This window comes from Haemorhous mexicanus, chromosome 1, assembly GCF_027477595.1.
Source record: "Haemorhous mexicanus isolate bHaeMex1 chromosome 1, bHaeMex1.pri, whole genome shotgun sequence".
NCBI lineage: Eukaryota > Metazoa > Chordata > Aves > Passeriformes > Fringillidae > Haemorhous > Haemorhous mexicanus.
Genome location: NC_082341.1, coordinates 82,636,043 through 82,659,125, shown reverse-complemented (window position 1 = coordinate 82,659,125; position 23,083 = coordinate 82,636,043). Strand labels below are relative to the sequence as shown.

At 38.4% G+C, this 23,083-nt stretch overlaps 1 protein-coding gene across 2 annotated transcripts in view; it reads right to left on the bottom strand.

Annotated features, from left to right (window-relative positions):
* Window positions 1-23,083, bottom strand: part of CTNND2 (catenin delta 2) — a 638,318-nt gene that overhangs the window by 135,847 nt on the left and 479,388 nt on the right. For both annotated transcript variants that reach the window (XM_059854664.1, XM_059854675.1), the window contains exon 11: window positions 2,386-2,599. In XM_059854664.1, coding sequence (XP_059710647.1) covers window positions 2,386-2,599 — 214 coding nt within the window. The remainder of the gene's footprint in view (window positions 1-2,385; window positions 2,600-23,083) is intronic.

The following is a 23,083-nucleotide window of genomic DNA, read 5'->3' as shown; positions in this document are numbered from 1 at the left end:
TCCTAAGGCATGAACTTTGAGTCCTCTCTAAAAGTAACAAACAAGAGCAGCCTTTATATAGAGAGGATGCACAATGAACATGAGATGGAAAGGCTCAAGGTATTATGTTTACTCCCAAAACAGACATTTGTTATTATTTTCTCTGCATCTCCTCCAGGCTGTGGAGCCCCTACTGAAATAATTATCTTCCTGCCACCTCAGCTCAGGAAGGCTGATGGAAAGCATGAGGAACTTTTTATTTTTCCTTATGCCTGCCACCAAGTCAAATCTTTTCATTACCAAGGGAGCTGCTGCAGGAGCTACCTTTCATTCCCCAGAAAGGACAGAAAGAAGGAATTCAGCTGTCACACTACAAAACTTTACCAAAACAAAAAGGAAAGGAGAACTGATTCAGATGCACGACTTTAGCCTGTTTCCTAAGAGATACAAGACGAAAGCTGCAGCAATGAGCCTTGCTTTGGAAGGAAGCTTTGCAGAACACTACCACAAACACGTCTGCATTTTGAAAGCAGGGGCCAGTGATCTTCATTCTGAAAGGCACAAAACATCTGCCTTTCAGAAAACATGGTACTGTGTGCCAGGGCAAGCAGTGGCCTTCTGGGATGTACTGGCTATTAAAAACGAACAAAAACTCCAATACAAAAACAGGCTCAGGAATAAAATCTTGAAATTCCACTGACTTTGACTCCATTCCTCAGGGTCACCATCTTGGTCTTCTCCCCTTTCATACAAGTCCAGCACTCCTGATGCTCACCATCCCTGGGAGCTGCATCTGCCTGCACAAAGGCAGGCTACTGCCCACCACTGATGGTCAGTACCTATTCCTCTTGGTAATAACACTTTGAGGGCATACTAGAAAAGAAACATCCTTTCTTTCAGTGGGAATTTGGGAATATTTAACAGCATACTGTGCAATGGAACCAACATAAACTGTAGCCCAGTATATATTTTTTAAATGACCTAATGACATTGTGTGCTCCATCTACAGATGGCATGGGAAGTGCCACGGTGACTGCTGAGGTGTATTAGCAATTTGCCACTTACTACTCAGAATAAATAGGCAGAATGTTCCCTGGAGCCAGGATACTGACAACATAACCAAGAGCCAAACAAGTATGCTGAATATGAAGCAGTGGTTACACTTTATTAGATCTGTCAGTAATTCTGTCACTCCACAGGAGGCACGATTCAAGCTCATGTAACCTGTATCTCTGCCCCATTAATCCTGACTAACAAGTAGGAGGTGATAACTGTTGTAACTAAGAAACAAAATTAAATATAAAACATTTACATTTAATAAACAGCATGCACTTTATTCAAACACCCTCAAGGAAGAAACCTGGACCCAACCAAAGGATGATAATCTTATCAACTATATCCTAAATGAGGCCTGATGTACAAGGCTAAGTAATTTCTGCACAAACATAAATGATAACGTGTACTCTGATGATTTGTGACAGAAATGACAAATTTTCTTACATATTTTAGTAGGAAAGTCATAATGAAAATACAATTGAAAACTGGAAACAGGATAATGAAAATATTTTTGATTTATAGAGTAAAAAATCACCAAATAGAATGAAATCACAAAGTGAAAAATAAAAAAAAAGCTCAATCTCACTTCTGTTTTACATATTAAATGCACTAGCTTAAGGGCAAGGTGAAAAAAACCCCAAACATTTCATATCAGTCCTGTTTGACAGCATTCCTGTATTCCTGAACACCACCACCCCTCCCCTCTCCCTTGAATTTCAGAAAGGAAAAAATTCACACACTCTTAAAAAGACAAGATCCTCCTACATCAAGAAAAGAAATAAACTACCACTACCTGCATGCTCTGTGTGCAACACAGCACATAGCATGCTATCAAATTTCAGACAAAAGGCTTTAGAAGATGGTCCCCACCTCTCCAACAGAGTTTTCCACTTTCCTGTAAGAATCCCAAGAAAGGCAGAAAACCCCTAAACAAATCCTCCCTCTCACAACATCACCACACAGGATATAAAAGCAATGAGTAACAGTTTCTAAGTAAATTCAGTAAAATATGGCTCTTGCTGGGCCAGCCCTACACCAGACAGGAGGGAGAGCAGAAGACTCCCACCACAATGTATCCATGTGTGGAACACATCTCCCACAAGAGCACTCACGGCTAACCAAGAACAAAGTGAACCAGCAAGGACAGGCATAAACCATACCTACATCTGTAACTGCATGATATTGAAAACCATTCATACATTACATAAATCCAAAGGGCTTGAAAGCTTTTTGTTATGGCAAACAAGATGGTCATGAAATGGTCACTGATGGAGCAAGTGGCATGTGGTACAGAACTGTGCTTGCAAGAATGACAGAGAGTTTGAACAAAAAATATAGAAAAATCCAAACCTGTGACCAGTTCTCTGATTTCCAAATCTGTAGTCTTGCGGAGTAACCGTACTAATGCTGGGATACCACCACAGTTTTTCAGAGCAATTTTGTTGTCATCATTTGCCTTCCCATATACCAAGTTTCTCAAAGCTCCACAGGCACTACGGTGGACTTCTGTCATCCGATGGTCCAATAGATCCACCAGTAATTGTATTCCGCCTTGTCTTCTTATCTGAAACAGGCCAAAGTGATAATCACACAGTTAGGCAATGAGCACCAGTATGAATAAATGTGTCCAATGGAATGAAGCGGTGTTTTATGCAGGCTGCAGGCCAGCAAAGGTGTGCTGGTAACACCACAGAGCTGCTACATTTCACTGCCTTGATTCCCAGTATTATTCTTTCAGTGGCAACGTAACTGTACACTGACAAACCAGCACTTCTGTAAAAGCAGCCAAAATTAGTCAAGTGTTGCCTCATCAAGGTTTCTCACGGTTCATCAAGGTTTGCCCTGGCAAGAGCTTCTTCTGTGCTGGAGAAACGTCATCTCCTTCAGAGTGTAACACATCACAAGCTAGAGAAAAAACCACAAGGCTACAGCAAACAAAAAAAAAGCACTTCACATCATGAAGCTTTTAGGTGCCCTGCCTTTACATTTTATTACTGGGAATGGGAACAGCTACTGTGGTAAGGACATTATATCAACTAAATTGGGATGAGCAATGATGAAAGGAAAAGGAGGAATCACCGGAAACATAAAGATAAGGATATGAAATAAATCGTGGTAGGCTTGTTCTAATAATATTGAGGGAGACCATTAAGTGATGCAGGAACAGAAGTCTTATGTGTACTCTAGGTGCCTACAAAATAAATTTCTAATGTGATATCTCATATAAAAATAATTCTAAAAAAAGCATATCTAAAAAATATTTGAGACAAATGATCAAGAAGGTCAGGAATACTGAGTAAAATTTATTATGAGACCATTTCAAACAAATACTTCTTTATTGTTCTGTGGCACTATTTGTTCCTCAAAGAGTAATCATTCTTGGATCTAATTTTAAGAAAACACACAGGTTCATAACTAGCATCTGAAGAGTACAATGCTTTAGCTTCAAGCAAATTACACAGACAACTCTGAAAAGGTCAAGAAGTTTCCCCATATGTGTAGTTGGCTAAGGCCCAAATCAAGCCAGGCATTTCAGCTGGCCATTTTACATTTAGGACAACAAAAAATAATTAGAAATATTTGTGAAGCAGTTTTTGCATGTGTTCTTGGGACTCTGCAGGGGGAAGTCTTGGAAGAAGGAAACAGTGAAAGTACAATAAAATCTATTAAGAATTCAAGTTTCATTTACTAACTTATGTAGAACCAATTTAGCATTTCATAGATCTAACACAAGCTTAAGCAAGGTGAAGTGCTGTGTCCGGTGTTACTTTCACAACAAGCCCATGCAATGCTACAGGCTTGGGGAAGAGTGGCTGGAAAGCTGGCTACTGGAAAAGCAACTGTCTACAGCAAGATGAACATGAGCCAAGTGTGCCCAGGTAGCCAAGAAGGCCAATGGCATCCTGGCCTGTATCAGCAATAGTGTGGCCAGCAGCATCAGGGCAGTGATCCTCCCCCTCTGCTTGGCACTGGTGAGTACTCAAACCCTGAGCTCAGTTCTGGAGCCCTCACTACAAGAAGGACATTGAGGTGCTGGAGCAAGTCCAGAGAAGGGCAATGGACTGGGGAAGGGTCTGGAGCACAAGTCCTGAGAGGAGCAGCTGAAGTTGCTGGGGTTTACCCTGGAGGAAAGGAGGCTCAGGGGTGACCTTATCATTCTCTACAACTGCCTAAAAGAAGTCTGTAGCCAGGTGGGAGTTGCTCTCTTCTCACAAGTAACAAGTGGTAGGACAAGAGGAAATGGCCTCGTGTTATGTCAGGAGAGGTTTAGGTTGAATATTATGAAAAAATTCTTCACTGAAAAGGTTTTTAAGCACTGCAATGGGTTGCCCAGGGAACTGGTGGAGTCACCATCCCTGAAGGTATTTAAAAGGTGTACAGATGTGGCACTTAGTGGTGGAATTTGCAGTGAAGAGTTAATGTTGGACTAGATGATCTTGATTGCTTCCAACCTAAATGATTATGTGAATTGATTCACCTCAAAAAAGACTGAAAAGTGATTCAGGCTTTAGGGTTCCAAAATTGAGCTAGACGAAATTACTTACTGCTAAACCAGTTCTCCTTTTCTTCTTCAACTTTATCTGGCATGGTCTTATTTTTTTAGTAACAGCAAAACCAAAAAATAGCATGTGAACAGCTGTGTTATCAAAAAGCATACACACCATGATGTTACAGTGTTAAATTAAAATGTTTTAATGTCTATACCGTTACCACACAGCTTTGGTCTAAATGCCAAAGTGATAGTGTTTAAAGATAAAATAGAATATTTTTCCTTAAATAGGCATTATATCAGTACTAATGTGCAACTTTCTGAGCAATATGCAGGTCACCTCAAAGACTACAGCAGCTGGCACTACAGGATGCATGAAGAGATATGAATGGACTTCAGTATAATATATCAATTTCAGGCAGAAAAGTTCACCAATTTTTTGCTGCTTAGAGAAACCATGACCTCTTTCTGTTTAGAAATGAGAAGAGCGGGTCAAAGAGAAAAGGTGCTGGCAAATATACCTCTAGTCAAATATTTTCCATGTGAACAGGATGACTTGCAATTAAATAATTAGCTCACTTCTGAGCCAGAAAAAAAATTACCACGTTAATCTGGGAGAGATGGGAGGTGAATCTTGCTTGTTTTGTTTGCTTGAGGTTACAATCCATTACCATTTAACCTTCATATAAAAATACATTTGCTTCCCCTACTAACCAGATTTTTAAAACCAAGCATGCTACATGAAGAGCCACCTACATGACAAAACAGATGACATTTACTAAAAAGACTAGGAACAAAAATTTATGCATCAGTTCTACAAAAGGTGAATCAACCACAGAGCTTCACACTTCAACCCTGGAGAAGAAACAAGATCTGATAGAAGAAAGAATACAGTTAAAAAATATATGAGTTGCCTGGTGTGATGAGTAATATCAGGAACGACAGAATGAAAACATGCCTGCTTATCTTTGTGAATTATATTTTTAAACCACAATATGTTGAATGAATATTTCCATTGCTTTGCTGCTAAAAAAAAAAAAAACAGTAAGAATGAGAAAAAGTATTACTTAGTAGAAAAAAAATCATTCTGTGTGCTACAATTCAGCTAAAGACTCAGAGGGCTCTGTCTCCATTCAGAAAGACTCTGTGCCTATGCTGTTTTTCCCACTCTTTCCCTTGCACACAATCAAGTGGCATCTCATGCTCCCCAGCAGTTTATCCTGTGGATGCTCTTAGGTGATAGGCTTTGCTATCTGCTGATCATTTCTAAAGGGAAATGTGTGTTTCTGCTACACTGAGACAGAATTCCTGAGCTGCACCTTCCCTTTCCAGTTATGGTAGCTGACAGCACACTAGTGCTCAGCTCATGCAGCTCCTCCTCTCCCAGGAACCTGAAGCCAGCAGCAGATTGAAGTGATTCAAAGATAGTTTCTTAAAAGCAAAGGCATTAAATATTAATCTAAAATGCATTTCTGTCAGAAAAAAAAAAAAGGGTAATATAACAGAAATTAAACAGTTGTTACATAACACTTTACATAACTTGACAACATTTCTTAAATTTTACTGAAGAAAGAACCTATTCTTACCTAGGACATAGAAGATTTATTTTACAAACTTTCTTTGAATTTCCAAGCTCAGGTATTTGGCAGAGTAACTGTGTCATGCAGGGAGGGATGGAGCTGATTGCTCACAACTAGGAGACCAGTTTCTGATGCTGTTTTTTATCTGGACTCCTCTCTTGCTTTGGTTGTTTTCTTTTTTTTTACAACAGGCTTTTATTCACCACAAGTCTCACCCCATCTTCGTGCTTCTATCAAATATCTATATAGATGTTTAAAACTATACTCTCCAGCAGGTTTAAGTATGCCTGACAAATTGTGAGACTGTGATGGATGTTAACAGGATCTTCTTAAATGCATGGAAAACGAGGCAAAGGAAATGAAATTATTTGTTCAAGTCCTTTAGGGAGCTAAGAGCCATAGCCTAGAGGATAATTCTGACCTAGTCTCCTGAGGCAGATCTCAGCTAAGTTAGTCACCGCTCCAGTGAATTCAGCAGTGCTACTGCCAAATGTCTATGCCAAAAATGCCTGGATGGATGGATAAGCAGCAGTTTTTACCAATGGGGCATAAAATCCCAAATCCCAATTTGATACTTCTGGTTTTTTCCTAACTTAAGATGAAGAAAACATTTCTTAATATAATATTTACTGACATACCAGTGGCTGCTGCCTTGTTACCTCTAGGAGGAAAAGAGAATATGTCAGAGTCTGTTTGCCTAATAGAAACAAACAGTGGAGTACCAACTTGTCAGGAGATACAGAGGACCAACTCCATTCTCACACAGAGCAGCCCCAAAGCAGCCACTTCTGATCTCAAAAGAATGACCTTCAACTCTCCAGCAACTGAGTATGCTCAGTTGCATCTACCCATGTCCCAAATGCATTGTCCCCTTTTTACACCACCTTTTCTCAAAAAAAAAAAAATAGGATCAGAAGAGAAGGATTAACAATATTAACAAGGCTGGGTGAATCTGTGCTGCGTTGTTTCTCATGACTCTCTTAATCCATGGATACCAGTAATTTCTGAAAGTTTTCCTTCCTTTTTCTCACTGAAAATATTTTGTGTATGTCTTTGGAAGACACTGTTAGAGAGCTGTTAAATAGAGAGCTGTGATTAGGAATCTATGCCAATCAAAGTGAAAACTGAAAGAACAGAGATTACATAAATTTTGGGAAAAAAACTATTTCCATGGAAGAATGCATCTTCCTTCTTTCATCTGAGGAATCATGTGTTTTCTTTTACCATGATATTTTCTAACTTTCCTTTAACGTTGGCTCTCTGCCATTAGTGTCACTGTCTACTTGCTGGCCACAAGCACTTGACTGGCCCCATTGATGCCAAAACACAGGCAGACAGGACAGGAGTAGGTGCCAGACTCTCTAGTACACAGATTGATAAAAGTGCACTCATGTCAGCTTGATGACAGAGTCTTCTCCTCCAGCATAATATGAAGTTTTTTCTACATTACATCTGAGAATATGTACTTGTATCCATATGAAAATAAAATTTAGATTCAAGAAGGGGTTCAGGCTGATACTGGGGGCAGTGAAGATGTCAATTATGTTCTTAGTAAGGACAGCTTCTATACCCCATGCCAAGAGCCTATGAGAAATTAATTTATCTGTTTCAAGGCTTATCTTTGACTTAGTGGTGTTTATCCCAAGACACTTAATCTACCAGGAGTTACATGTGACCAGGCTGAAGCATATGTGCTGATAAAAACAAGACAAAAAGACATTGACAATATGTCTGAAACTATATCTATATACATATATCTCTATATGCTTGATTACTGTAAGATTTTACCATATGAATTCTTGATAGCTTGCTTTCCCAATTCAATACAACAGATTGTCTGCATGTGTGGAAGGAAATGAAATGTAGGATGTGAAGGGTATGTAGATACTTGGAATGTACAGGCACCTGTTTTGTGAGGACATCTGCTCAGTGGCTGTCCAGCATATAAACAGAGATGAGACAGGAAAAGTAATAAACCCCACTGATGTACACAAACCCTGCAGAGCAAGGGACAATACCAAAGACAAGGTCTGGGAGGTCACTGCTCGATGGGCTGCTGAAGGAACCACTCCAAGGCTTGGAGAGGTTCCGCCTGAGCTTTGCTACCTGGTAAAGTGAGCACACAGGGAGGAATGAATGGAAAGGTCCTGTGGTAAAGAGCATGCTGATGGGATTGTGGCAGTTGCCAGACTCACAGAATGTTTAGCAGAAGGACAAAGATAGGAAAAGGGAGTCATTCCAAATGCATGGGGGAGGAACAACATGAGGAAATAGAAAAAGGGCATGATGAAAGGGATTGGTCATTTTAAATAATTTGTGCTTCAGCATGCATGTCTGGTCACACCCCTCATTTGATCACTGCACTCTGTTTTACCTTCTTATTAATCCTAATTGCTAACAATGGCATAACATCAGTGAACCTTTAGCTGGAAGAGCTGAGAAGAACAGGAGATATGGGGAAGAGCTATCAGAGACACTGTGGTTCTCAAGGATAGATACTGGTGAGACCAGAGTGAACGAGATGTAGGTGAGCGACCTCTCTTCATATCAAGCTATGAGAAATTTGGCCCTGGAACCTGGCTATTGCTTATGCCTTTGCAACAGCAGAAGCAAAGTTAAAGCAAATAGATATTATGTGTTTTGATTCTCACTAAGGTTTTGAACCCAATTTTGAAATTTATTCTTTGAAATCTGTGGAGTGAAAATTATTCGATTCCTCCCAGCAACAAAGAAAAGCAAAACCCTTTCTTTCAATCACTGCATAATGGAAATTGCCTCTTGCATCCCTTGGAATGTTACAAAAATTAGAGCTAGAGATGCAAAAAGAAAGAAAAGGGAAGCTTCAAGTTTTAAACAGTTTAGCCAAAGACTGTTAGATAATGAAATATTCCAAAACAGCCTAAAAATACTTCTGTGACAGAAACCAAAACACCCTTAATGTTCTATTTATACCCAGCAAGTGGGTATCTGAGATATTGTTCAAATTTTGCCAGTAGGTATAACTGAAACATCCTTTTCTGCATTTAATTCTGAGTACCCTGCCTAACAAAGTAAAATAGAAAGGAAACAGAAGAGAGGTAGGAATAGGTAAAAAAAAAAAAAACCTGTTAGACTGACAGAGTGATAAAGTGTGCTGCTAAAATAACACAATCTCCTCTTCCCAGTAAGACATTAAGTGTTCCACTATTAACAGCTCCACATTCCTAATTCAAAGATTAATTCAGGGTAAGATGCTTACTTTCCACATTTTTCTTAATAATCACTATTGAGTAACTCTTCATCCAGAGGAGGTGAAGGAAATCTAACAACAATCAATCCTTTCTACATAGCACAGATATTAATTGCCAGTTTAATTGACGTAACACACTGCATCATCTGCCACTTATTCCGTGACATTTCTGCTATTAAGAAAGCATGTTTTAATATATCAAAATACACATATATTTAAAGACATGGAATTATTTTTAATGCCATGCTGTTACATATAGAACAGAACTAAAAAATAACTGCCTGCTAGCACAGCTGATGTTATGTATCCAATAAACACCAAATTAAAAGGACAATTCAGTTTGTCTGCTTCTGGAAACAATTAGTAAGAATTGGTTTTAGTGTTGTAAGATACTGGTTTTCCAACCAGCAGGGCAAGCGTGAATGGATTTTGAGCAACTTTGTTCCTCCAGCACTGGAAGGAGAAGCTACAGGAGCCAAACCAAATTCCCAAGAATTTTTAAATGGTAGCAGGCTGTGTAGTGGGACACTGTTTGATTACAGCCACCCTGTTCTTCTCAGGCTCACTGTGTGAGCTGACTGGTTTGCCCACATGGACCAGGGCACTGCAGCAAAGGCCAGGATGGCTGCACAGCGACCTGACTACACGGACTGTCTATCCACAGTATCCATGAAATGATTATATTTCTTCATGTTTTTACTGCAGTTACAAATTTCCTCAGTTATTTATCTTTGCCTTGTTTACATTGCTAAAATGACTTCCATCTAAGAGGGAAAGAACCACACTATTTTTTTGGAGAAGGGTTTGGAAGACAAGCAGCCTCACTGCCAGCTAGTTTCAGAGGACTGACTCCTAGAACTTGAAATGGATGTGGAGGGGGGAAAACAACTCATCAGAATAGAATATGGGAACAATATTTAGTGCAGCACATCTATTTAGACAAATATACTGGTTCAAACTCTAAGTCCTCTCCATTATTTCTTCTGATGTGCCTATGGAACAGCAGATAGACAATGAAAAATCTGTACATTGCAAATGCACATGAGATTTATTACAGACAAATTTACCTGTAACATCACAGGGTAATTTAGCCTCATTAGTGAAGCAATTTGCTACAGGTTTAAAAAAGTGCTGAGCAATTTTAGCTGAAAATAGAGCAGAATGTTATGCAAATTGCTGCATTAACTCCAAAGTCTAATTTGTTTAAGGAATCTAAATCAGGGTTTGGATGTAGGTCCCATTTAAGAATGGCTTTCTCATTAGGACTTTTTAGATCAGATACAAAGGTGACATAAAGCTGTGAACAGGCACAATGTAAATAAATTCAACTACCAGTGTTCTGCTTAAAATGAAACAAGAATGGTTCCCTCTGCGTTCAACGGCACTGTGTGGAGAGGGATGGGGATCTTCTTTTCTGTGTCTATAGAAACCAGGTGGGTGGTTGGTGGAAAGTTTGTGTGACGTGAAGATGCAAAGCAAAGGATCAATACTCAGGAGCTTTTTTTTTGGGAGTGGGTATCTTATTTCTGTTACTGAGTACAGATATTTTTTCTCCCCTGTGTCTCTTAAGTGACCTCTTTAGATCTTGGGATCTCTGTCTGGGGTTGACAGAGGGTCAAAACCATTTTCTGAACAGGAGGAGACTAAAAATCATGTCCCAAAATTGCCCTGAGAAGGTATGAATAAATGCGTTGCTTTCTCAGTCAGTAAGCCTTAATGTATTCTGCTCTGTGACACATTTTGTTTTTCATGCTTGGTAGGAAGCCTATACCTATCATAAATCAAAGTTTTCATGTGATTTGAGATTTTACAAAAAAAAACCAAAAAACCCTGGGTAGGCATGAGTTACAAATAATTGTAAAGCACTTTAATACTTTCAAAAAACGTTACATTTGAAGGACAACACAAGTATCCTACTCCAATCATGAAGGGCTAGTGGGATATTCCAAATAACACTTCTAACTGCAAGCACAGAGCTGACCTTTAGGGCTTGTCTGACTGAGAAGGCATCAGAAAAGCAATTTTCAGTCTCACTGTTAAAAGCTGTATCTCCTAAAATTAACAGATTGGCACTGACCTACACTATAAACTGAGGAGCACACATAAATATGATAAAATACACAGATGCCCAAGCCCTCAGTAGGTATTTTAACTGCTTGTTATTGATTCAGGGTCTTTGTTTTTCAAAAAATGCACAATGCCAAAGAAGGTTCAGCAGCATGCACTTCATTGACAGTGCAACAGCAATATTAATTTAGGATGCAAAGACATTGGCATTACTCAACCAATCAACAGATTTAGTACTGTCTGACATTAAATGAAAAATTATGATTAACACCAACAGTTTGGATCATTTACTTTCTGGTATTTAAAGATGATTAAGTATCTATTTGAGAATGAAGGTTTATATTTATTATTGATGAAAAGAACTGACACATATACTTCAACTAAAAACATCCTGGTATTCCTATAATCAGATACCTAGTGAAGTTTAACAAAATAAAGAAAATTCAATTTTTTTTTTTAATGTAAAGCAAAAGTAAGTTTTTTAGAGATAGCAGTATGTCACTTCAAATATTTTAACAGCAACAGAGGACATCACCTCAGTGATATATGAAAATTTCTGAAGCTGCAGTTCACTCTCTTCAGTTAAGGGTATCATATATGGGATTTAGTCAATGCGAGCACAAGACCAGAGAATTTTTTTTTCCAGTCATTTAAGCCCAAACAACAAAACAACTCTGACATTTCAGCTCTAATTGGAAATTCAAGAAGTTCCTTTTTATTGATGCTTGCTGTAGTTACCTCAATTTGCCCCACAGAATAAACAAAAGGCCTCCTCTCAGATTAAAAATACATTTACAATTTATTATGTTGAACATCATACCTGATGACCTCTGCTCACAGGACATTCTATACTGTGATTTGAATGAGAGGTGTTCTCTTCTCAGAAATGAGGTATTATTCAAAGAATCTCTCAGGCACGTGACAATTTTCTGTCCTGAAGTATTTTGGGAGCAAGCTACTCCCTCAAGAGCTAATCAATGCATTCTAATATCCCTCTTTGGTAGGAAGTTTTGCTAATAGAACTCCAGGGATATAAAATTTTAACTTTTGTCCAAGTTCACAAAGGCAGGCTACGACCTGCAGTTTAAGAATTTCAGTGAAGCAGAAAGCTGCACTGCAGAATCTTTCCTCAGTCCCCCCATCTACATGAGATTTATAAATAAAGTAAAAGCCAGCACAAGTCACCTGCCTCACAGCTAATACACTTTGAATTACCCACAGATCAATATGCAAAATTTTACATATATATATATGTATGTATGTATGTATTAAATAATAAATGAGTGTGTGTGTGTGTGTGTGTGTGTGTGTGTGTGTGTGTGTATAAATATATATATATACACATCCTGGCTTTAAGGTGGGCATTTCTGTTTTAGAGCCTTAGGTGTTCTTATGTCTCTACAAACCTGTGCCTTCTGCTGCCACCATTCTCAGCAGCTCAGTAACAGCCATCTCTCTGTATTTTTAAACACATTTTGAAGATCAACTGATGGTCTTTACCTTAAAAGTTTCATTTGGCAGGTCCTTTTTATCAGGACTATGATTTTCCTTATTGAAATAATTTTTCCTGACAACCTTTTTAGTAGAGATATGTTGAGAAAGCACCAAATTACAGATATTGATATCAATCTAGGTTGTTTTATTTCTATATATATATTGTGCAAAGTCTTACCATGGCTTGCTGGATGATGAGAACAGTAATAAAAAATATGCTCTACAATAGGAAAGTGATCCTCTTCATGCACACATCAGTCTAATAAATCAGAGAAGCAATTGGCAGGAGAGTTTTGAATAGAAAGAAATACATAGCATATACAGGAGAGCACTATACTGCTAGAAAAAGCTGCAAATATATTTATTACCCATTCAAAATGTCCCACTACCTATGCCAAATGACACTGTCTTTCAGTGAATTACCCTTCCTTCCCTACCACCAAATAATTTCAAATACAAAATATAAAGCTTTTGCAAATGTTTTGATACAACTATGACATGCTTTCCTCAGACTAGAGGAGAGAGGAACAGTACAGTGCAATGCTCTTTCTGTGTCTGCTGCATACCACAGAAAGTAGCACAAAGGCATTCATCTTGCACACATAATACTACCTTTTTTCCTCTTCTAACTGGATGAAAAGCATTTTCACCAGATATTCACATCTAAATTTGTCTGCTTATCAAAATCATTGCCTGAAATTCTTTTCCAGGTGCTTATTCTGGCTGCCCAGAGATGAAAAAGATAGAAACCTTTAGCCAGTATTCCCATCTCCAGTGAGGCAGACACTGTAGGAGTGACTGCCCAGATAAACAGGGAATCTAGACAGGTTCTTGTCTAGACTCACTCTCTTCAGCCTGCAAGAAGACCAGAACCAAGACCCTAAAGAGCAGCAGAACAAAGGTCAAATTCTGCATCCCAAAGATGTTTGTGAACAGCTGCTACCAACTTCCAATGTAGTGAATAAACAGCAGAGTCCAAAGAGCAAAGTTGCAATTATCCAAATAAAACACGGACTTTTGTTAACTAGTACTATTATTTATATATATACAAAATTTTGGCTCACTTTCACTCTAAATAATTGTTGCTGACTATTGCTATCATAGAAAAACCTTAGAGAGAAACATCTTGGAAGAATGGGAAAAATACTGTCCTTTTGGTTATTCCCTGGAGCGGGAACAACTGGGCAGTGGGAGGGGAGGAACACAAAAGCAGTGTAAAGCAGTGTTGAGATGAAAACACTGACATACATTCTCAATATTAAGCACACGATTTTGTAAAACAATATTTTAAGTCACCTTGTAAATTTGTTTGATTCAGTCTCTTTTCAAGATGAGAAAGAATGGTATGTTACAAAAAACTGAAAACAGGAAGGCAAGAAAAATGTTTAATTTTTGATTATCCAGAATTAACTCCAAAAAACCCAACCACAACTAGATGTTCCATTGCATTTATGAAATCATACACCCCTAGTTACTTCTTTTTAAAACAGTGACACTTTACATGACTAAAGCTTTCTTCCAACAGAAATAATTTTGAAATGTGAATACTATAAACCCAAAGTATTCATCAAGATCCTCAGCAGCACAGAAGATCAGAAGACAAAACCTGGCCCCAGAAATCAGCCATGACTTTGTGGTGCAATCTTCAGTTAACATCCCAACTTAAATCCTAAATCTGCCTTTCCCCCTTTTAAGCAAATGTTATTCCTGCGAGGCTTGTCATTAATTCATTTATTGAACAAATGGAACATTTTCCTAATATTAAGTCAAGTGAAATATATGCCAGCTACACAGTAAATCATTATTATAGTTCAGGTACAGTATCTTGATGATGAAATCAGGAATAACCTTGGTTTAATGATCCCAGAGGGATCCCAGAGTGTAAAATGCCACTTTAGTGCTACAGAAAGCACATATTATGGGGACACAGCACAGCACTCAGTGACAATCATTAATACTTAGTTTCACTCAGTGTAAAGACTGTGCACAAAATAGAGATGTAAAGAGAAATATCATCTCATCAGAAAAGAGAACTCTAATAAAATGGTACTGTATAAGTAAGATGTCAAAAAGAAACACAGAAATGCATTCAGAATTGCTTTTGAAAGCAAGACTGTCAGTGTAATATTTAAGGTACACTTTTATGCCTTTTTTCCTGTGAAAAAGTGAAAAGGCCCACCACTTTATAATTTTTCTGGAAGATACTAGCAAAATTAGGACAATATATTAGCAAGAAAAAAATAGAGTGAAAAACTTTCATAAATATTATTTAGTAACTCAGTGCTGGTTTCTAGACCGAGAAACATAATTACAATACTTCACGTGAAGTGAGTGAAACTGAGTTTTTATTGGCATTGTAATTAAGACCACTCATATTTAGAGGGTCTTAACAATGTTAGCATAGACTATTGTGTCAAGACCAGTGTAGCCCTTTCTGCCTCACCTGTTCTAGTTAATATTAAAGAGGAAAAATTTTCAGCCACAGGCTTGTACTATATGCAAAACTGAAAGAGGAGAGAGGGCATCCTGGAGATGGCATAAAGGGACATCCAGAGCAGACATATGAGACACCTCAAACTGGCAGTGTAGTTATTGAAATGCTGTCATATAAACTCTCTTGTACACCTGTCAATAGAGAAGAGCTTAAAGCCCAGATAGCACTGCTTTGCTCAGGAGAGACGAAACATTTATATCTGCCTGTCTTAACAGAGAAAGAGAATTCAAGCTATTGACTGCTGGAATGAATAAAATGGAAGGTAGCAAGAGTGATCACACAGTGCAGAAGATGGGATCAGAAAAAAAAAAAAAGAAGAAGAAAATCAAAACCAAGTAGAAATAGCAGAAATCAAGGGCTAGTCTACTACTAAATTTTCTAAAAAAATTCTGTGGAAAGAAGGTGGGGCAAGCCACAGTTAGTGTATCCAAGTGATGGGATTTTGATCATGTGAGAATAAAAGGACATAATTTCTATTTCAAGCAAAAAGTGGGCTCATCTTTCAGCTGTCCCAGCTGTTTTAGAGATCTTCCAATAGGACAGGAGAAAAGATATCTTCAGCCCCTCCATCCCACTTCAAATTAGTGCAACTGCAAGAATACCAAAAGATACCTGATGCCGGGCCAAGCGCCTGCCCATACAAAGTGATAGAATAGGAAATTCCCTGTTTTGCTATGACAAATTAATTCCTTGGTTTGCTTTCCTAGCATGTGTGGCTTTTGCTCTTCTTAATAAACTGTCTTTATCACACCTCTTGAGTTTTTTCACTTTTACTTTTCATTTTTTTCACTCTTTTTCACTTTTACTTTTCACTTTTACTTTTAAGTCCTCCATCCCACTGTGGGGAAGAGAGCGAGTGGCTGCGTGGGGCTTAGCTGCTGATTGGGGTCAAACCACGAAAGAGGAACAGCCCTCACAAATGTTTTCATCCTGAAGTCATGTAGGAGTTGATATTGACAGGTTGTTGCCAACTTAGAACACTTAAGAAGAATAAAAAGAAATAATAATAAAAATAAAAAATTAACATCCCCATTTACAAGAGTGCCCATCATCAGGCAGAGCTAAAAATGGGCCACGGGTTTGAAACTTAGTCAGATGTTTTCACTGTAAACCCTTTTTATTTCAAGTACATTCATGTGAACAGCTTTTACTTAACATGTTCACTATTTGTGACACTCTCACATATTTACCCCTTTTTCTTCTCTGTCTGATGATAATGAAACATAAATATGTGGGGTTTTTTTCATGTCACAGCATAATAGGAGTGTGTTTGAGCCATAGGTGTGCTAGAGAAAGCTACAGCAATGGATACTCAAATTGATCAAATTAATTGTTTCTGTCACAGTTTGGCATTATCAACCGCCCAGTTGACCAAATGTCATTTAGTAATTACAGGAATGACAGGTCAGTTATTTTACACTCTAAGTTACTTCTCATGTAAGGTATATGCAGTACACCAGAAATACTGTAACAGTGCAGCCTCTCTTGGCTGAAATGCATTCTTTAAGTAGTTCAAAAGCTCTTTGGAAAACTAACACTAAAATATAAATAAATTTTGAGGTAGAATGAAAAATGGCATTCCTAATTCTAAAGAACAAAAACCTTGAATGTAGTGGGACAAGAAGTAATCATATATCTATCTATTTGTATGCCTTGTCTTTCTTGTCTTACTGTGAAGAGTGAGACTCCCTGGTGCTGTTGATGGTTCTGCGTGGAAGTGACACCTAACTTTCTCTCAATGTAAAATCATCTCCTTGAATAACAAGATGCTAAGAGTGGAAAGCCTTGTTGCAGAAACTATTTCAACAATGCAAACTAAGACAATTTACAAAAGACAAATCAAAGGATCATTTCCAAAAATGCTTTGAGAGTAAAGTATAAAAAACCCCAAATAAGCAGCATTTTGTCTTTGAATATTTGACAGTAAATAACCCATCAATAAAATCTCTCAACCTTTACTGCAAAACTATACACCATCTGTTGACTGACTTCTTAGAAAACAAAGCAGAGATCAGTGAGAACCTGAAAGGTAAGTCTTGTAAAATCGTCAACAAGGCTTTAGAAAAAATAAAAAATAAAAAAAAAATTCAAAGACTGTTTCTAGGTATGCCACTGGGCACTGCTTTACTTCATTTAAGCAATTTCTACCAGTAAAAACTCCACAGAAATTGTATTGACAATGGATTGCTTGATGTCTGCCTGCAGAGATGAACACAGCTGCCCAGGGGGATGGGGGCATAGACTTAAACTGTACTGCAGTAATCCAAACACAGCTAAGCAAAAGCATGAACATCTTAGTGTTCCTTTTAGTAATCAGGTACAGGCAAGTACCATTGATTATAAAAAATCATCACTTAAATAGGAAGCTCCTTGTGAAGCCATTGAGGGAAGTAATTTTTCAAATTGTGAGATTTTACCCATCAAAGTTATTTTAACGTATGAAAATTATGGTTATCAAAGTACTAACAAAATGTTTATGACCAAACAGGGAAGTAAAATTTCTCCAAAGGTATACAGGTGTTGTCTGCACTAAAATGCACTCTCAACAAATGCTGTAGAGTCTCTCTGTAATTACTACATTACTTTTCAGTATCATCTGAGAGATACTTCTTTCATTTAAATTAAATACTATGCCTATATGTTCTTGTATGCAGAGATTAGAGTTCTCATACTGTCTTTATTGGAAAGCTGACAGGATCACCAGTGTACAAGCCACATTCTAGCCTTCAACTGAAGACATTTTAGAAGTAAAAGGAGAAGGGCAAGGCTATGTATGGGAAAGTGAGTCCAGAACTATAATTCTTATTCAAACACATGGGGGAAAAAAAGAACATAAAGTCATTTGGGTTAGAAAAGACCTCTAAGATCACTGAGTCCAACCATTAACCCAGCACTGCCAAGTCCACCACCAAACTATGTCCCCAAAGTGGCACATCTACATGACCAGCCCCTTCACCTGCTGCCCTTCTCTAGCCACTCTTCGGCACTTTGATGTCCTTCTTGTAGTGAGGGGCCCAGATTGGACTCGGCACTCAAAGAGCAGCCTCACCAGTGCTCAGTACAGGGGGACAATCACTGCTCTGCTCCTGCTGGCCACACTATTGCTGGTACAGGCCAGGATGCCATTGACCTTCTCGGCCACCTGGGCACATGCTGGCTCATGTTCAGCTGGCTGTTGACCAGCACCAGGTGGAAATCCTTTCCTGTTGGGCAGCATTCCAGCTTTTCCAGTAACTCTCTTTCCCAAGCCTGCAGCATGGTAAAATAATCTGTCTTCTCTGACTATCCTTATAGAAACAGAGGGGAATCTTGCAGAACACTGTAAAATTCAAATCAAGATACCCTCTCAGGATGATGTGAGCACTTCCAATCACCCTTCTGGATCCTTCAAATACTATGCAGATTTCTGTCAGTCATCACATCTAAAAGCAACTGTTCCTCCATCACCCCATACTAAGTGCAAGTACTCCCTGGGAGAAAACCATGCTAGAAACAGGTATGTGAGTATCCTTGATCATCAGGAATCTAGCAGCGCAATGGATGACATCAAAGTTACTACGACACTGCAACTATGTGTATTATAAAAGAAGATAAATGAGGGGCTAATGGAGTTTATGTCCACTGCCTGACATGTGAACAAGCAGGGTACTGGGTTGGAAGGGTGCTGGGCACAGTCTAAAGAACTCACAGAAGAAGATGTAGAAATACCTTTAGTTTAATGACAAAATGACTGTGAATGATGGGCTTCAAATGAGTTGGGAAAATAGATGCTTTCAGTGTGCAGTCACTCAGTTTTTACAACTCCATGTGATAGTGTCTGGACTGATACTTTTCTTCTGAAGGGAGTTTATGGAAATGCTCTCCAAGATAAAGAGGACACTGTCCAATTCAGCAGTATTTCTTAAGGATGCAAGGGAAGGCTTCAGGCAGGACAGTTCAGCAGTTGCTGCTCTTTTATCTGGCATCTTTGAATTATTTTCTTGAGACAAGAATTTCAGGTGTTGTGACTTTGCTGGCAAAAATTAATTTCCTAGCTTGAGGAAGGGAATCACTGGAGCCAAAACTCCCAAGGGAACAGTTACACCTCTGCAGCTGATGGCAGGCTGCCATTTTCCATGAGGGCAAAATGGTGTTGGCGTGTGAAACTGCACAATTCAATCCTTTTATATGGTGACCTCATACAAAGGAGGAAAATGTCATTATAGGAAGAAAAGAATGCTGTGGAAGAATGAACCCTGTGTTTAATAGAATGAGCTCTTTTAAAGAAATGTTCTCTGCAGAGTATTTTAAAATGCTTCTCCTTTCCTATATCCCCTGTCTGTTCCTTCTTGGCATCCAGGAGCAGCCGCTCTGGCCCTGCTCACAATCTCACCATTGTTGGTGTAAGAGGCTCTCCTGAGGAGAAAAATGCTACCTAAAAGGGTCTTCTTGTGCTCTTCTGCCTGACAGGCTTTTCATTTGCTTTCAAATATCTGATCAAAACTTCTTCCCTCCTTCCCTTCTGCCTTTAAGTTACATTCCTCACTGTTACGAGTGAAAGAATAATTTATATAAGAATTTACTGAAGTATTTTGAGATTCTCAATTTTGGAATTATTATGCCTAACTGTAATGGGCTGCCTGGCAATTTTTATCATCTTTATGTTATGACTTCTGCCTCCCTATGTCCCCTTGTATTTATGTGAGACCTTCAGCGATGATTGGTCACTACTCAAAGGAAGATGAAAAATCTAACTATCAAACAAATAGCAAAAACAATCCAATTTCTTCAACTCCATTCTAATGTCTGCTGCAGCACATAAGCACCCAGCACAGGGAATAAAAATAAAGGCACAGAATGAGAAGCACTACTGAGAACATGTATAGCACCTGCCTTGCAGTCAGCAAGACTCAAGGAGACTCAAGAGTAGCATTTGTGAAAAACTTCCAGATTAGAGCAGCAGTTACAACTGTACTTTGATATAAAGACTTTCAATGAATGTTTTTGAGCAGCATAGAAGTGGCAGCACCTGCAAGATGTAATACCACTGTCTTTATCAATGGCCAGTGTTTATGGCGTTTGCTTATAGCTGTTTTGCTGTGATCAGGGCTGACAAGGGAAAAATAGAAATTCTTCCAGAAATACAAAACCTAATTCACTCCAGAAGCTACGTTTATTCTGTGAGAAAGAAAATTACTTCTGATAACCTTAGCATTCAGCCTGGGACATCTTCAGAGAAACAGTTCCCAACTTTGAAGTACTTTGAAGATAGAGAAGGGGATTTGCAGACCTCATTGGTACATAAGACTGAGTGGGACATTTACGCTGATGCAGCAATAAAAGCACATTTCCAGTGATATCACCAAATTCATAAGCACATCTGTGATCAGTGGGCTCTAGAAATAGCACCTACTATAAAAAACATGGTCAGGAAGGGAAAAATAGCTCTCGTTTCCCTACTCATGCATCCAACATTCTTGACCAAGCAGCTTTTTCTCAGATGTTTTCTGGAGAGTATTTCCACTTCCTTTTTTTGAAGGATTCAGAAGAAGCAAGGGGTAGTGTTCCACACTTCAGCCACAGAAATTGAAATATTTTAGAAGATAAAAACATAATGGTAAAACCATAAAAGATACTAGGAATCTCAGAAGTGCATACAGCTGCTATTTTCTACTTCTATCTAAATTTTAGGCAACACTCTTCCACAAAAGGAATATAAGGTAGGCCTTTGTCCAGCCAAGTACATGAGAATAAATTTTATACATATCCCACTAATTTATGAGAGTCGGACAAGTCTGCCACTATACAAAAACAAGACTGAAAGAACGGTCAGGTTCAGAGGAAAGATCATCATCTTTTTGGATAGGTGATACAGTATAAATTATGTTTAAAAGAATAATAAAAAGAGAAGTATTTCAGAACAGTTATTTCCAGAAACTCTGGATGAAATAGCCATTAATTGCAGTGTCAGAATTCAATGCTCAATAGTGATAAAGGTAAGAGAACTTTTGTTCCCTGTCAGGTAACTCCAGAGTTAAAACTTTAACTACTGCATTACACTTCAAATTCAATAAAACCAGGTAAACAAACTAAATTGTATAATATTTTTCTTTCTGTGCATGCTTGACCAAGTGTACATTAAAGATTACCAATTAAAAAATTATTTTGTGAATTCTATTTCCCTTTTCCTCACTGGCTGTCAGGAACACAAAATAGCAGCAGCTATTCTTTACTTACAAATATTTATGTTTGTCCTTCATCTAGGATTTGAAAGACCACCAGGACAGTTTCTTATCTTTAGCCCAAGTCCTTTGCTATATTAAAGCTAGGTATTTCATCAAAGAGCAGTTTTCCTCTGCTTCAAAATAATTTTTTGGAATTTTTTTGCTCTGTAATCTCAATAAGAGATTGTAAGGAAAATATACTGTATCCTGGTACTTTTTTCCTTGTGTCAGAGCTGGCAAGATTCCCTGCAACCATGTGCAGCAGGACTGGAATGCTGTTATCATGAAGAAGGAATTCAGTATTAAACATGGCCATTCTCACACAGAGGAGAACTGGCCACAACACACAACTACAACACAAATACTTTGCAGAAAAGAGAATTTTGGTATCAGTGTGTATTACTTAGGTGTTAATTCAACTCATAATTCAGATACATCCTTAACAGTTATCACAGGAGCTGTCCCGGGCAGGTTTAACAGGACTGCTCAGGTTCCTCTGGCTAGGTATACACCTATGAAGGATGTGAGGTATCTGTTGTGGTATCTCCTTACTAACAGGATTTTGAACTCTCACAAAAAAGGCTCCTTGAGAAACTGACTCAGTGGAAGGTCAAGCAGGCCCTAGGCTCACTACTGAGCCATTTGGGTAGATTCTGATCCCAACAAGCAAACACAGAAACTGTTTCAAGTGCTTTGCGGCAGAATGACCTAAACACAACAGGACTTGCCATTAAATAACAGAGGTTGGTACATAGATGGATACAGAGAGAGATAAAATAGTTTGATAATGTTGGGTGCTTTAGACTGAAAAGCTTCACAAAGCATTAGGAAAGTATTACAGTACATCCCATTATTTCATCATCTTACAAAAATCCAAAGTACCAGAAGTTTGAAAGCATATTCTTAGATGAACTGTTTTAAGAAAGGTACTTTGTTTGTTTACATAGCAGTTTATGTTATTACATGGTGAGGGGTATATAAAAGTCCTGAAAAATAACAAATGAAATGGGGGAATCCTTGTTTTATCTGCTATCCTCTCACACAGAAGAAGCTCAGAACGCTGCCTAGTCCTCTACTGTTGTACTTGCCTACCTTCACCCTTCCAGCTCATGAGCCTGGAGCTTACAAAGGCTGATGTCCAAAGGCTGCTGGGATGGGTGAGATCAACAATGATCAGACCCCATTTTTCTAAATGGTTAGCAACAGAAATGAAACCATGTGCCTCCCTCAAATGCGACAGCTACTTGAGGGGTCTCAATCTATGGCTAACAGGAGCCAGCAGAGATTGTGCAATGAGTAAATTGCTCTAATAATTAAACTGACTTTCTCAGAGATTTATCAGTTCTTTTACTGAAAAACCTATTTCTGAATAAGGATGAGAGTCAAGTACAGAGAAAGCATGGAGCTAAAATTTTCAGTGATACCTGTACCAGAGTTCTCTTCTCCAGTACACAAACATTCTTCACTTTACATTCATGCAAATATTTTTTT